We start from the raw sequence: 17,014 nt of genomic DNA on the forward strand, positions 1-17,014 counted from the left end.
TAACATCGAACGGAAGTATAAACGCCGTTTTCGGACATCGAGATACAGGGTGTTTCATAATTAATAGTTATCGATCGTCGACAACCATAGAAACGAGCCGCAAGTCTTCCCAAATTGTCCATTTTTGTGATCCGAGCGCGGATTGGAGATAATTCACTGCACAGTCATGTCTCCCTAACTGACGCTCAGATTGAGCAGAAAAATGGACAATTTGGGAAGAGGAGAAACGATTCTTCGAGCCTTGCGACTCGTTCTTATAGATACCGATCATCAATAACTATAAAAAACGAGCAGCAAGGCTCGAATAATCATATCTCGTCTTCCCAAATTGTCCATTTTTGTGGACAACCCGAGCGTCAATTAGAGAGACATTACTGTAATCTGTTAAGTATGAATGCTATTCCGTTCATTTCGGTTCGAATAAAATTCTGATTACTTGTTATGATTATTTATAAACATTTCAGTAAATATAGACACACGATGAATTTAAATTGCCTGTTCGTCTATTTAAGTGCACAATCTGAGCGTCGATTAGAGAGAATTTACTGTATTCAGGCAACGCCGTCGATCTTCTGTCGCAGCGATAAACAAAATATAACAAACAACGCTATCACAAAATCCCAACAGAGTCGCATGCGATTTTTGCAGACAGCACCGCCATTTTAAACATCTTAACACTTTATCGACCGCTAGCCTATTCATCGGCTTTTCGATTGCCAATGTTTATCGATCGCTAGCCTATTAATCGGCTTTTCGATTGCCAATGCTTATCGACCGATAGCCTATTAATCGACTTTTAGCTATCGACGGTTTTCGCTTCTTTACTGTTTTGTTAGTAGCTGACCTCCTGTATGCTGACCTCCCCATATCCTTATGAATTATAATTACAATAATAATTATTATTTACTATTATTTTTAAAGGAATAAGCACAACACAATGAATAGCGAAAATTTAGCCGGTACTGGGAGCAAATGCGCGCGCGACTAAGCCAGTCCTTACTGAGTGGCAGCCTCAACCACGACCGGACGATAAAGTGTTAAGCAACGAGAATCGCGTGCTCCTCCGCGACGCAGCGCAATTACGTTATTTTCCCCGGCGAAATTATTACGACGGTGGCTGTCGCCGAATTTCTTTCGAACGCGCAGGACACCGCCGCCATTTCGGTCGCAGCGGAACGACGGCGGCCGCGGTTTCCGCGGGACAGCTGCGCGGAAGTCGGACGGCAACTTCCACGAATAATTTCGTTTTATGAGTTTAGCGCTGATGGGAAGGTAAGCGAATCGGAGAACGTGTTTAAGGCTACTATTAATACAGTTTATTGAATTGCTATTGATGAGCGCGGGCGCGACTAGCGTGGTGTCGTAGGGCTAGCGACTTCGGACAGACTGAGCTTTTGGAGTTGCGCGTTTGTCTGTTTTATACTGGAAGGGAAGAAAGGAATAGATGGACTTTCGTAGGAAAAGAGAAAGTTGGGAAAGTCCCGTGCGGGTCGAGGTGTCCAGATGTGAGGAGAATTGCTTTATTAGGGGTGCGTGCTTTTTAGGGAATTTTGAGGATTAGGAACGGTACATGTTTTATTGCTAGCGGCCGCACTCAGGTAGAGGAATGCGACGCTACAATGAGCAATTATGAGCAATGCATCGGCGCGATATCATTAGAATGTCTACATTTGAGCTAGTGGGGCGTTTGCCGGCTCTGCCATACCGAAGCCGCGGAGTGCGGCTTATACTGGCGGCGTTAAAGTAGCGAAACCAGTACGAGGGGAACCTGCTGTGAAAAACCCTTCCATCACCTTTGGTGGGGATCATCAGGAAGGAGGACTGTCCTTTTCAGGAGACAACCCACTTAGCCACTGCTCCACTGTGCGAGCCTCACTTGGAGGTGAGTGGAGCAGTGTTGACAGCGGGGGCCACGTGGAGGCGGGGTTGTCAGCATATGCACGGGCATATGCTCAGTCCCTTGCAGGCTCATGCGTTGGGTGCAATGCATGAGTGTTTTAGTGGACGGTTCGGCCCATCTCACCTTTCGGTGGGAACGTCGTCCGGGAACATTTACGCTGACTAATATCCATATTTTCGGTCGCCGCGCAAAAGTTATTTATTTTGGAGGCGACGCCGGAGGTTTCGAAACGCGCCCCGCGCGGCCCCGAAATCTCGCCGTCCGCACGCGGCGACGGCTAATCGAGCAACGCCTGCTGCCATGATTTGTGGCAACGGACGAACGTGCTCTGCTCGCGTACGCCCCGCGTCTGCACAATAACGCTCGTCACGGCGCGAGAGCGCGCTTGCAAATCATTCAAAGTCTCTGTTTGTTTATACGCTTGGTTAAATCCGGGCTCGTCCGATGCACTCGCAAAATTCCCGCGATACGGTCGGACTTCCGGCTGCAAACATCCGTTTACACGAGCACCGTTGCAACGCACCGCCGACGTCTGTCATTTGGCCGAAACGATGCGATTATTGCTAAATCGGCTGATTTCACCCTCGGCGAAACGGCCGCCGTTGTTCGCGCGAGGAGTTTTTGCGGGGTTGCGAACTCGTCTCCCGAAATCGGATATTGATCCTTTTACGAAGTTTGCGCGGCGTTTTGCGGTCGAGTAAAGCGTCTGAATTGAATGAATCAGGTCGAAGAATCGAATCGCGATTTTTCTGGTTTACAGATTTTTCATTTCTCTTGCATCCTGCACTTTTCGAGCGAAATCTTTTTGCAGGCCATGCTTATTTATTCGCGAGCAGAGCGAACCGATCGAAATTTCTTTGCGCCATTTTCCATTCAATTTTTGGATCCAGGATGAACTTATTTGTATGTTTATTTACGGAGCAATACTCTCGTGACAAATAATTGATTTTCATACATTTTGATGGTCGTTTATGAAGTGACGTTTGGTTCTTTTTTTTTTAAATTTAATACGGCTTTTATTATTGAACGATTACAAATCTGTGAACATAATTCGTAAAAGAGTGAATTGGGTTAAAGTTGAAAAAACGAGAGTTCTTTACTCATTTATTTCTTATTTCTTTTCACAAAATATGAGAGTATTTTATTTTTGTATTATTTGTAATAATTATTTCTAGTAAATAATCTTGCCTTCGAGTCGTTTAGTTCAGTTTCAACCCTTTTCCCTCGAACGGCGACCCCGAGGCGCCGCTGAAAATTGCTATACCATTTTTCCAGGTAGTTTTTACAAGATTAAATTGCTTTATTATATATATATTATATTATAATATAATATAATATAATATAATATAATATAATATAATATAATATAATATAATATAATATAATATAATATAATATAATATAATATAATATAATATAATATAATATAATATAATATAATATAATATAATATAATATAATATAATATAATATAATATAATATAATATAATATAATATAATATAATATAATATAATATAATATAATATAATATATTATAATATAATATAATAATAATAATAATTATATTATATTATATTATATATTATATAATTATAATAAAGCAATTTAATTTATATATATTTTTTTAAATAAAAAAACCGACTGAATTCAGTCGGTCAATCAATCCACGCGATACAAAGCTAATAGAAAAAAATCAAAGCACCATAGGTTGAAGGAAACACCATAGCTTACAAGTTAAAACAGCTTCGAGCGCAAAGGGTTAAAGAAGTCATTGCGTTTCAAGCCGCAAGATTCGGATACACGGAGAGCGATTTGCAACTCGGACGCGTTCTGCTTGTTAGTCGAAATTAGTTGCACCGGTGCCGTCTGTGCGGGAAGTTGCCCGACACGGTCGCAAAAATGACCGAACGTCACCGTTTGCCGCCGTTCGTTGCTTTGGATTCTCATTAAGAGGCAATGCCTCGCAACTTCTGTCTACGGTATTATGCGAGCAATAAGGAGCGAGCGCTATTTCCTGGGAAGCTGCGACCGCATTGCTTAGCCAAGCAAATAGTTAGACTGCGAGCCGGGGAGAGAGACCGCCGAGCCCTCGCAGTATACACCGGCGGGATGCACTCAGCTTTGCATTAATAAAACATGCGGCTGGCTCAGCTTTCGCGAGTATTCACCGACTCCGGGAACTTGGCGTCGATGAAACGAAAGCACCGAACAGCTTGCGCCGTGCTCGCTGATATATCGTGCGGGCCGAATAGACGGTGGTTCTCTGCTCCTATTTTTCCGTTTCCTTTTTCTTTCGTTTTTTTCCGGTTTTTCTTTTCTGTTTTTTTTTTTTTTTTACGGAAAATCGTCGACCCCCCCGGCTTTGCAGAGTCGTCGATGAAAAGCCGCGGAAAATGAGCGGAAAAATACCAGAGCACGCGATGCGAACGTTCCGTTTCCGTTTTTCTTCTACCCGCGATCGAATCTCTGCGAGATTAGTTATTCCTTTAACGAGCGGTTCTCCGTTGTCGTTTCTACGATCGAGAATTGGCTCGGATGTACGCGGAACGATTGCCTCGTTCTTCCCGAATTTCCATTCCGGGACGTTTTTATGCGAAATCGCGGAGAACTGTCGCCGACGCGACATTATATTGATTTATTGATATTTATATAGGCGACTGTATATTAGCACGAGAACGTGAACGTTATACGTCTGTAAATATAAAAATATGATTTTCGTTTGGAAACAGTTTTCACGTAGGTCGAGAGTGGGCTGAGGAAAACGGAAAATTGAGTTTTGGTTAGATCAATCGAAGATTGGCAGATTAAATTCTACTTTGTCTGCGCCATTTCGCTGAGTGAAAAATTATAAAAATATTCCGTAAATATTTTGTCCGACGGGACACATTGTTCTAAATTTTTTAAAAAAATTGTAAACTTGAGAAATGGTGATTTTTTAATGACGTTATCGAACGACCATATTTATATTTTTATAAAAGCAATAAAATCGAACAGTTTATAGTGCTTAATCTTGTAAAAATGAATCTCGTAATTTTTTATATGTTTAATATTGTATATAATATATAATATAAATTATATTATATTATATTATATTATATTATATTATATTATATTATATTATATTATATTATATAATATATATTATATTATACATATAATATATATAACATTTTATTACATTTTAATTAGTTTATTGACGTTTGTCATTCGAAAGCTTATGAAAACGTCGAGTCTTGCGAAATACTCGTGACAGCTGATTCAAAAGGCATTTATATTTCGGTAATTAATAACAAAGCATTTATTTTAGCGTTATTTTCAGATAAATATCGCCATCTTAATTATTATCGTCTATCCTGAAATATTATTTACCGATTAGTAATTTTGCACAACAGTATTTGGCGCACAGGTTTTTACTATGTGCACGCATTACTGCGGTGCTTTAGCGAACTGCGTGCCTTAATCTACGTAGAATCAGTTCTCAAAATAACAATAAACAATATGAACGTTCGCAAGAGTCGCGTCACGAAAGTTTTCTCTTATTTTTCTTAGAAACAGAAGGGATGCGAACATGTAATAAATCGTGAGTATTTTTCATTTCGAAGAATATTTAGACCTCGGCGATATACTCGACTTTTCCTTCTCTTCGTTCGATTTTTCGAGCCGCGGCTCTTTGAAAACGGCTCTTTGACGGAGAAGATTTATCCGTGAAAGAGAGAGGTTGATCAAGTGCAGGACACGCGATCTTTCATTTGCCAGGCGACTTCTTTGTCCGGCAACAATAAGCTGTCCAGGCCATGGTCGACTTTTCCTCTCGAAATTCGCGTACAACGTCAGCGCGAACGCACGACATTTTTGCTTTTTATGCTTCGTCGTTTAGGTTATTCCCGTTGTCCCGCGGACAAGCAACGAGATATAATATAATATATATGTACGAATATTTAACGAAAATAGTTTGTAGCAACAGAGAGAAAATCAACCATGGTTCAATTGCGCGCGGATAAAATGTTGGTATAAATTATAATTTCAAAACGCAGGGATACTCTTTACTTACCAAAGGAAGAATGGTAGCCAACAAAGGAGGAACGCCCCCATTATTATTCCGAGCGTCCTCGCTGCTTTGTGTTCGGCCCTCCAACTTTTCGTTTGTTGTCGTATGGAAGTACCTGAAAAATAAAAATTTATGGTAGCAACGTGAAACGATGGAGAGAGAGAGAGAGAACTTCGCGTTATTTAGTTCCTTGATAAAAGTTGATGGCTCGCGCGAGTTTCTATTTTACGGTAAACAACGGGTCGGGACACGCGACTGCGCGGCCGAGCATTCACGAAGCCCACTGACAATTACATTTTCAGTCTCGGATGGGAACGGTCGACGAATTCGAGGATCCGTGCGACGCGGATTCGGTTTAAACAAAATCGCGTTTTGTCGCGTGCTCGATGGTTTTGCCTTTGATAAATCGCTGGATATTTGCCGTGTTATTATATTATTATTATTATTATTATTATATTATAATTATATTATATTGTTATATTATTATATTCTTATATTCTCATATTCTCATATTTTCATATTCTCATATTCTCATATTCTCATATTCCTATATTCTTATATTATTATCTTATTATCTTATTATATATTTACATGGTTATATTATTATATTATTATATTCTCATATTCTCATATTCTTATATTCTTATATTCTCATATTCTCATATTCTCATATTCCTATATTCTTATATTATTATGTTATTATATATTTACATGGTTATATTATTATACCATTATACCATTATATTATTATATTATTATATTCTCATATTCCTATATTCTTATATTATTATGTTATTATATATTTACATGGTTATATTATTATACCATTATACCATTATATTATTATATTATTATATTATTATATTATTATATTATTATATTCTCATATTCTCATGTTCTCATATTCTCATATTCTCATATTCTCATATTCTCATATTCTCATATTCCTATATTCTTATATTATTATATTATTATATTATTACATCATTATATTACTATATTATTATATTATTATAATCGACAGTTATTAATAAAGCCGTATGAACGGACGACCGCCAAAGCTCAAGGTCGTCCATTGGACCAGCACAGTCGCATTTGGGTGAAAAACGAATCTGTAATTTATTCACACACTCGTTCATTACCGAGCGATATTTCGTTCATTTGACCGACACATGGAATTACAACGGCGCGCAGCTGCGGAGGAAAATTATTCGCGGCATACATATTACGCATTCCACAACATGATTTTTCTGTTTGTTTCACGTTTTCCCCTGGCGTTCTTTACTTAGGGCAGAAATAATCTCGTTATTCAGCCTTGTAACAGCTGTTTCTATTAATGTCTCGATTGTTTACGGTCGTATAGAAAAATTGTTTCGCCGCATGTGAATGCGTCGTTACTTTGTGCAAATGTTAAACGTTAAATGTGTAAACGTTACGTCACTTTATACCTGTCATTTTCTACTTGTCACACAAACGTTTCTAGATCTTAAAAGACAATATTTTTCGGAACCTCAATTTTTGGAAAAATCCAAGAAAACAGCTAAATCCGAGAAATCAGCTCAATCCAAGAAAACAGCTAAATCCAAGAAATCAGCTAAATCCGAAAAAACAGCAAAATCCGAGAAATCAGCTCAATCCAAGAAAACAGCTAAATCCAAGAAAACAGCTAAATCCAAGAAATCAGCTAAATCCGAAAAAACAGCAAAATCCGAGAAATCAGCTCAATCCAAGAAAACAGCTAAATCCAAGAAATCAGCTAAATCCAAGAAAACAGCTAAATCCAAGAAATCAGCTAAATTCGAGAAAACAGCTAAATCCGAAAAAACAGCAAAATCCGAGAAATCAGCTAAATCCAAGAAAACAGCTAAATCCAAGAAATCAGCTCAATCCAAGAAAACAGCTAAATCCGAGAAATCAGCTAAATCCAAGAAAACAGCTCAATCCAAGAAAACAGCTAATTATCTTTTTGTTATCAATAATGATTAACGGGACGGGCGTATTTTATTTTCCACGCTAATGAATCATTCTTTTAATAATTGAAAGTATTTCTTGGAATATATATACTTTCGGAATTCTTGCGAATTATTCTAGGAAAATGTTCACTATGCAATGAATACAGTGCAATAACCGTAACGAATGATCTATTTAACTCTTAGCAAAGAACATTTCTGTATTTGAAACGAATGGAGTTCATATTCCATTCATCAATTTCCACAATATCTTTTCAACTGACACTCGAACGAAACAAATTACGACGACCAGTTAATAAAACCTTTCGCTCTGATTACGCGTAAACAACGAACTTTTTATGCAACACGAGCCGCATGCACAAGTGAATAACGATCTTAAATTCTTAAATCTGTCGGCGATTATTTTCGTCGCAGCTGCGCGCAGGGGGGATTATTAATTACGCTACGCCAGCGAAACAACAAAGTATCCGAACTCATTCGGCATCATTAATTCACTTTTCTCTGCGCAGTTAAATTATGCACGCAGCTCTACACAGATTAAACAACGGCTCGCGCGATACGAACTCGTTATTTATGTTAGAAACAGGACCAAAATTCCATTCCGTCTAATTGCATCCTCCCCACCCCCTGCCACTGCATTTCTTCCCATCTTCTCGTTTCAATTAATTTTCCAGGATTCGTTTCAGATTGCTTCGTTCGTTTTTACCGAATGCAGCAGCAGCAGCGTCAAAGGCGTTCCAATGTTTTCTCCTTAACCCTTAAATGCATGAATTAATGCATTATTATTATTAAATTATTTAAAAAATAGGGTTATAATTTTTCAAATGAGTGGAAATCGGGAAAAATATTAAAAAAAATTATAAGTCATATCTTATAGGGTTTTTATTGAAAAATATTAATGATTCATTTTTGGTACACTATGCAAAATAGACATAAAAATTCTTTAGTTAGTATGACATATCTATAACAAAATTATAAACCACATGCATACCACACCAAAACAAAACCAACAAACCAATAAAGGAAGCATAGTACTAAATACATGTCGTAATTATTACCATTAGTGCATGTTGTCCCATTTTTGCATCAACACGAAATAAGCCCTCCATACACATGATAGTTACGGAATATAGACAAAAGTACTAGCAAATTAATAAATAAGAGCCTTACCTTTAGAAAATATTGTTTGTTTAACGAATACACCAAAATATTTCTAAATAATCCACTTCCAAAAGTACGTAAATGAACCCGCTATCAAAAATGCGCGCCAATTGGTATAACGTCAGAAAGATACAAATATTGAAGTCAAATGTCATTATTTTAGTTAATTTTTGATAAGTCAATGGACAAAGGAATCACTGCCATTCAGCCAAATGTATCGATATCAAAACTGTTGTCGGGTATCCGCGCAAAAAGTTATTGATTCATTTTTGGGACTCTATGCATTTAAGGGTTAAATCGTCGCTCTTCAATTTCGCCCCGCGAATCGTAATTTTCCAATTTGCGTTGGAAACCCTACGCGCGCGCCGCGTTATCACTTTGCTAACAATATTCGAGAGAAACGACACGCGTTTACGCTCGCGAGCCGCGGCGGCACGTCCGCGCTGAATCTCTAATTAGAATTCGCCGCCGGACACATTACCCCGTTAGCTGCGAAACGTAATTTTTCTTTTCGACGTTGACCTTTATCATCGCCGATGCTGCCTCTGTGTTCCGCCACCGTCGTCGCACGCAACGCCGTCACGTTTTACCCGCGTAACATCCTTCCGCCATGATCTTCTTGTCGCAGATTCATTTATTTTCGCAGGATTTTCATTGAATTCCCCCGAGCGACTTGTCATTTTCAACGCGCGAACCATTAAAAACGCACGCGATTTAAATAACCGGACATTTTTTAATTGTTATGCTCGTCCCTGCGCGCGAAAACCGGCGCAAACTTTTCCGCTGTTATTGTCCCGATGAAAATGACATTTAAAGTACTTCGAAGGTAGCGACAGCTCAATTTTCGTATATACGTAGGTAAGAATTTGTATAATGTAATATGTGCTGACGATTGATCCTTTATCAATGAACAAAAATAATAAAATGCTTGTATTTTAATGGAAACTTGTAATAAACTCTTTTCTATTAATGTCTGAATTATGCTTGGCACTGATTAAAAATGGCGCTTTAAAGTTCTTCAAAATACGATTATAAATACGTGTCGTAAAATAAAAATGTTTATAGATCTCTTTATCTATCAACGATCCAAAAAAATATAATCTTCAGATTTTAATAAAAATACGTATAAATTCTCTTCTTTCTAATAACTGATTTATAATAGCATTTAATAGAAATGGTACTCTAATGAATAATATTATTATATTATAATAAATTATTCATAATATCAATATTACTGTAATAAATAATGTTATTATAGTAAATTATTAATAATACTAATATTATTATAGTAGATAATATTATCAAATAGCCTTAAATAAAACTACTAAATTCTCTTCTTTCTAATAACTGATTTGTAGTAGCATTTAATAGAAATGGTACTCTAATAAATAATATTATTATAATAAATTATTAATAATATCAATATTATTGTAGTAAATTATTAATAATACTAATATTATTATAGTAAATAATATTATCAAATAGCCTTAAATAAAACTACTAAATTCTCTTCTTTCTAATAACTGATTTATAGTAGCATTTAATAGAAATGATACTCTATTAAATAATATTATTATAATAAATTATTAATAATATTAATATCAATATTAATATTATTATTATTATAATAGATATTATTAAATAGCCTTTAACACTAAGACGACCGTGTTTCTTTTTTATTATAACGTGCGCTTGAACGAACCAGTTTATCTATGTTCAACTGCAAGTTTAACTATAAAAGAAAAAGCTATCGTTTACGCGCGACGCAAAATATGTATATATTGTCAGTTCTCCGTGACGAGTATACTCGTCGACAACAGTTAAACCGGTTCATTTTCCCGAAGAACCCGTCCGAAAGGGTGTCCCCTGGTGGCCGCGTGTGTCCGTTTAAGAACACGTCGCTCCCCGGCAGAGATAGCAAATTCATTTTGGCGGGACGATACCCAAGCGCTGTTTAGATAATACGAAGTGCCAGAATGGGGGAAGGCAGTCGTTGGAGCGAAAGCTGAAGGGTTCGCGTGATCTGACGCAGTCAGGCAGATTTAGGTTGGTTGGTCGATGCTCACCGGCTTCTCCGTTTTCGTGCAATCGATGCGCTCGTCTATCAAGATGCAAGAAGCGTCTGCCCTACGGCATGCCCGATTTAAGTGTACACACGCAATTAGTTCGCGGCTTATTGAAGACGCGGACGAATTCCCTGAACCGGCAACAATACCCCTTTCTCCCCCCCTCAATCCCCCGTCCCGTCGCCGCTGATCAACATCATCTAGGATTTCACCATTGATCGGGTTCAGTGAACGCCACGCGAATCGATCGCTCGTCCTCTTTTTAACATTTCGTTCCCTTTTCGCCATTTCACTTTTGCCATTTATATGTCGATTTTGATACTTTCTGGTATTCGGACAATTTTGGATATTTATTGATCCGTTTTCACGCTCTTCGACAATCGTTCATTTATTTTTTAATACTTTCTGATATTTATTCATTGTTTTCCTATGCTTTCCGATACTTATTCATTCGTTTTCATAGTTTCTGATACTCGTTCGTTCATTTTGATATTTTTTGATATTTATTCATTGTTTTCCGATGCTTTCCGATACTTATTCATTCATTTTCATAGTTTTTGATACTCGTTCGTTCATTTTGATATTTTTTGATATTTATTCATTGTTTTCTAATGCTTTCCAAATACTTATTCATTCGTTTTCATAGTTTTTGATACTCGTTCGTTCATTTTGATATTTTTTGATATTTATTCATTGTTTTCCGATGCTTTCCGATACTTATTCATTCATTTTCATAGTTTTTGATTCTCGTTCGTTCATTTTGATATTTTTTGATATTTATTCATTGTTTTCCGATGCTTTCCGATACTTATTCATTCGTTTTCATAGTTTTTGATACTCGTTCGTTTATTTTGATATTTTTTGATATTTATTCATTGTTTTCTAATGCTTTCCAAATACTTATTCATTCATTTTCATAGTTTCTGATACTCGTTCGTTCATTTTGATATTTTTTGATATTTATTCATTGTTTTCTGATACTTTCTGATACTTATTCATTCATTTCCATCATTTCTGACATCAGTTCATTTATTTTTTAATACTTTCTGATATTTATTCATTGTTTTCCGATGCTTTCCGATACTTACTCATTCATTTTCATAGTTTCTGACACTCGTTAATTCATTTCGATACTTTCTGATATTTATTCATTGTTTTCCTATGCTTTCCGATACTTATTCATTCATTTTTATTGTTTCTAACACTCGTTCATTCATTTTGATATTTTTTGATGTTTATTCATTGTTTTCCGATGCTTTCCGATACTTATTCATTCATTTTCGTAATTTCTGACACTCGTTCATTCACTTTTTATATTTACTCATACTTATTCATTCGAATTGATACTTTTTTGATATTTATTCATTCATTTGGACTTATCTGGATTTATTCATTCTCTTGTACTCATTCATTCATTCATTTCGATACTCTCCTGTACTCATTCATTCATTTTGATATATTCTCTGGTACTCATTCATTCGTTTAAATACTTATATTTATTCATTGTTTTCTGATGCTTTCTGTTACTTAATGTATTTTCATGGCTTTTGTGTTTCTCGTAAAAGGGTGGAGCGCCTTTTGGACCGACGCCTAAATTTAAATTTGAAGCGACTCTAGGAGCTCTACGTTCAAAGGGGTGCCGCTCTATTAAACTTGTTTCAACCTTCTCATTTCCACGTTGAATATACTTCAGAATTCATTAGAATGCCCAATTAATTCAAATCGTCGCGGCGCCGCGATACAAAAATGCTCTTCCATGGAATTCCTTTCATCCGTTTAGCATGCATCTTTAATCTTCAGTTACCCCGAACAATGAAGTTCCCTTCGTCGAATCTTTTCACGGCAGCCCGGTTTTTACGGCGAGTTAGTGAAAATTTACTTTCATCTGCGCTGACACCAGCGATTAACTCGCGCGATTTAAAATTTCATGCTACAAACGTACTTTTCAAAAGAGCTTCCTTCTCGTCGCTTCGGTATCAATATTTACCGAATCGTTATTTCTGTATCGTTAGTTACCTTAAACGACCGACATTCGAAAATATAAAAATTTCTAACTCGATTTTCCGCATTGCTCTTCCAGACGAAATTTTATGTTCGCTGATTTCTATACTATACTTTTTTTTATATTTATTTTATATATCTTTTTATATTTATTTATTTTTCATATTTATATAAACGAGCCTCTACAACGTCAAATTGCTGCTCAATCAAGTTGATTTATACACTATACCAACCGATTTTATCATCCTCATTTTCTCAGCAAATACAAGTACTTAAAACTTCTACTTACCCCTATACTTTCATCCCTAATTAATTCATACAATCGTGGTAGAAGAATGCTCTTTGAAAAATCCATTTTATCCCTTTACCTTCGAAGGCCCTTAATCCCTACACCGACCTCTCAATCAACTTAAACAAACGAGCTTCTACACCGTAAAAATGCTGCTCGATAAATTTCCGTTCATCCCTCCACTTCCTTTCACCGCGTCTTAAACAACGAAAATTTGTCGAGAATCAGAAATCTGGTGTACCGAGACTGATTTCGTGAGTGCCGTGTAGACCATCGAGCATCGATCAGCATCGGAGAAATGGCACCGCTGCGCGTCGCTGCTCGCAAAGTTCCGCAGATCCCGCTCGGTCCGAGGGATAACATGTCCCCGGTTCACGTGCCCTCTATCGCCCGGCCACGGGCAAGAACCGCGTCTTATTCCCATTAAAAAGTTCCGTATCCGCTTAGCGAGAAAGTTCCGGCCGCGTTTTTCGCAATCCCTGCCCGGTGCTTCTCTGCCGCGCGCGCCTCGGGGACTCCGAAACAACTGGAGTATCATAAAGTTTCATCCCCCTCGGGGCCGACAACTTCGAGGAGAGAGGACAGGTGTTCGTTTTTCCATCGGCACGCGAGTCCTATTTCCCGGCGATAAATTTTTTAGAATCTCTGCGAGACACTGCGAGACACGCCGCGCGCAACGAAATTCTCGTTTTCCGGCGGACAAATAATAATATCTTCCGTTATACCGTCCGCCACAAAGCGGATTTGTTTCATTCATACCGAAAGCAATCTCACGTCGGAATGGCATTATTAACGCATTGCGGACGGGGCTCTGCGCGTTCAACACGCCCTCAAAGACCGCACATTTTCGAACGCTCCAAAAACATGCTTGGCAAGTAACAGGAAGCGGATACGCACATTTCTAATTTGTGCATTTAGTATTCTTAAATAATACTATATATACATAGTTTATATATCTGTTTATTATATAAGATTTTTTACATTTTAACTATTATTTATTATACAAATTTGAATATTGATTTAGAGTGTGATATTTGGAATGATTCATTTGTTTCGCTAAAATTACTTAGGAATGCGAGAGGCTTCGTTACCATGGTTACGTAACAGAAATATTTGCGGCTGGTTGCTTAAGTTGCCGATTAAATAAAAAAAACATGAAAACGAGATATTTCGTGACCCGTCCGCAATGTGTTAATCGCACCGTCGTATATTTAAGCATTACGTTTGCCCGACGGCGTTTGCGCGAGTGAATTTATGAAGAACAATGTTCGAAAATATCGGCGGAATTTTTAAATCCTCTTTCGAATGTTCTATCTATTTCTCTTTTTTTATTGTGTTATTTGTGCTACCGTTTCAAGCGGGGGTCGCGATTGACCGGTGTTTCCTAATAGGTGCATCGGCCATGGAAACAATATGGAGCAGCGAATTTTTCAATGTTCGCTGTCGTTGTCCGGGACACGGCTCGCGGCGCCGTTTAAAGGGACGTTCTGGAAACGTGGTCACCGTGCACACTTCGTTTCCCCGGCAATTGAGGAGAACAACTTCCCGCGGCTTTCTAGCAGAGCGCAATTTTCCCGGGGGTTTCCCCGTTGTACTGTGGTGCCTCGATTATTCGAATTAATTACGGCTATGAGTACCGGCTGAGCGGATTTTCAAAGTGGACGGCTGCGTTGCACGAACTTGATTGAGCAGCAATTTCACGTTGTAGAGGCTCGTTTGTCTGAGATAAGCGTTCAGTGGCGCAGCGTTTTCCCGAATTAGGGTGCATCGCGAACGAGAACTTGTAACAGTTCCATCAGACATCTTTTTAAAAGCGAAATAAAGAAAGCGAGAAACTAGTTTGTTAAGCAATGTTCATAAAAATGTTCGCATTAAAAGATTGTGTAATTATATAGGGAAAGATTATGTCGAGGTTATTTGATTTTTTTTTTTATTGATTTGATCGGTTATTTTTTAACGATTCCTGAGGTCATTCGAAGCAACTTTTCCCTTAGCGAAAATGCGATTCGCGGCTTCGTTTACGAGATATTAACGAAAAACTGTGACCAATGAGAGCTCGCCTGGCACTAGGCGGCCGAGCCAACGAGCGGACGGAGCCCGCTGATTGGCTCGGCCGCTTTGCGCCGCCTTGCCTCGCCTCGCGTCGGCTCTCATTGGTCACTGTTTTTCGTTGATAACTCGTAAACGAAGCGGCGGATTGCATTTCCGCTAAGGAAAAAGTTGCTTCAAATGATCTCGGGAACCCCTCATTTCCCGGAATTATCATAATTTTGGGACATCCTGTATTCATCGAATGAGACGTATTTAACTTCTTCTTTTATTAAAGAGTAAACGACATAAAAGAACGAGACACGAGAAATGAAGAATTTATGGTACTCTCGGTAAAATACTTGCGCCACGTTCAACGTTTACGGTGCTCGAGGGTGAAGATAGCGTGAGGAGCTGGGAAGTTAGATCGTAGCTTCCGATTGTAACGTGTCTGAGGCTTTAGGAACATTGTGAAAGAGTGACGATCATTTGAAATCTGTTCTTGTTCTCGCGCTTGAGATTTAATTCGCCGGGCGCAGTTGGCGTAGCTGTTCCGTGTGTCGCGTCGCATTGGCTCGCCAGTTTCATCCCCCTTTGAGAACTCAGTTAGACTGTAATCCCGCTGTCCGGCGAGTTTCTGCCACGTGTGTATTACTTTTAAGCATTGCCGGACGCGCCAATAAGCTGTCCAGCATTTCTTTTTTCACCCGTGTTCAATAAAGCCGTACGAAATCGGAACAATTCATCCGTCGATGTACGAATACGAAAAAGAAAATTTGCAACCTGCTTGTGTCTTCTGGATTTTTAACGCGATATAGAAACGTGGAACGTCTCTCGACGTTGAAAAATTGCAACTTCGTTAGGTTAGAATGAAGTGGAAGGCCTTTTAGCAGGGGATGAATTTTTTTCTCATTGGAGAATACATTTTTGAATTTCAGAAGGTTCATAGATAAGAAAAGATTGCACAGTAAGAGGTTTCATTTCATGTAATATTATTATAATATTGGTTTTTTATTGATATATTGAACATAATTTTCATATTAATATAGTTTGCACATTTAGTATAAAACGTGCAGATCTTTCATTGCGTTTGCTTAAACGACAGTTCACGCGTTCCACAATTTAAAAAAGTTGGCACAGTGATACGTTTCATTTTGTGGCAACATTATTATTAATATTGGTCTTATACACGGTAAATTCTCCCTAATTGACGCTCACATTGTGCACGATGGACAATTTGGAAAGTGGAAAATTTGGGGAGGGGAGAGAGATACGACACTATTCGAGCTATGCGGCTCATTTTTATAGTCATCGATTGTCAACAATTTAAATTTACATTTAAGTTCAGTTTATAATGTTAGTCTTCGATATAACGTTTGCATGAACTGTTTAGGTCTATATTACTTGACGATAACATTAAAATAGCTTGATCGTCCTGAGATTAAAGTTTAATGTTATTTAAATCGCAGAATGTGGTTTATATGTGCTCCGACGGTCGGGTGTTTAACTAAAGAAATTGCATTCATTGAGAATCGATATTCGTACGAGG

At 37.9% G+C, this 17,014-nt stretch overlaps 1 protein-coding gene across 5 annotated transcripts in view; it reads right to left on the reverse strand.

Moving 5' to 3' along the window:
• Window positions 1-17,014, reverse strand: part of LOC117224200 (octopamine receptor beta-1R) — a 244,764-nt gene that overhangs the window by 14,763 nt on the left and 212,987 nt on the right. For all 5 annotated transcript variants that reach the window (XM_076525998.1, XM_076525997.1, XM_033476962.2 and 2 more), the window contains one exon: window positions 5,954-6,065. In XM_076525998.1, coding sequence (XP_076382113.1) covers window positions 5,954-6,065 — 112 coding nt within the window. The remainder of the gene's footprint in view (window positions 1-5,953; window positions 6,066-17,014) is intronic.

The sequence above is a fragment of the Megalopta genalis genome, chromosome 13 (assembly GCF_051020955.1).
Source record: "Megalopta genalis isolate 19385.01 chromosome 13, iyMegGena1_principal, whole genome shotgun sequence".
NCBI lineage: Eukaryota > Metazoa > Arthropoda > Insecta > Hymenoptera > Halictidae > Megalopta > Megalopta genalis.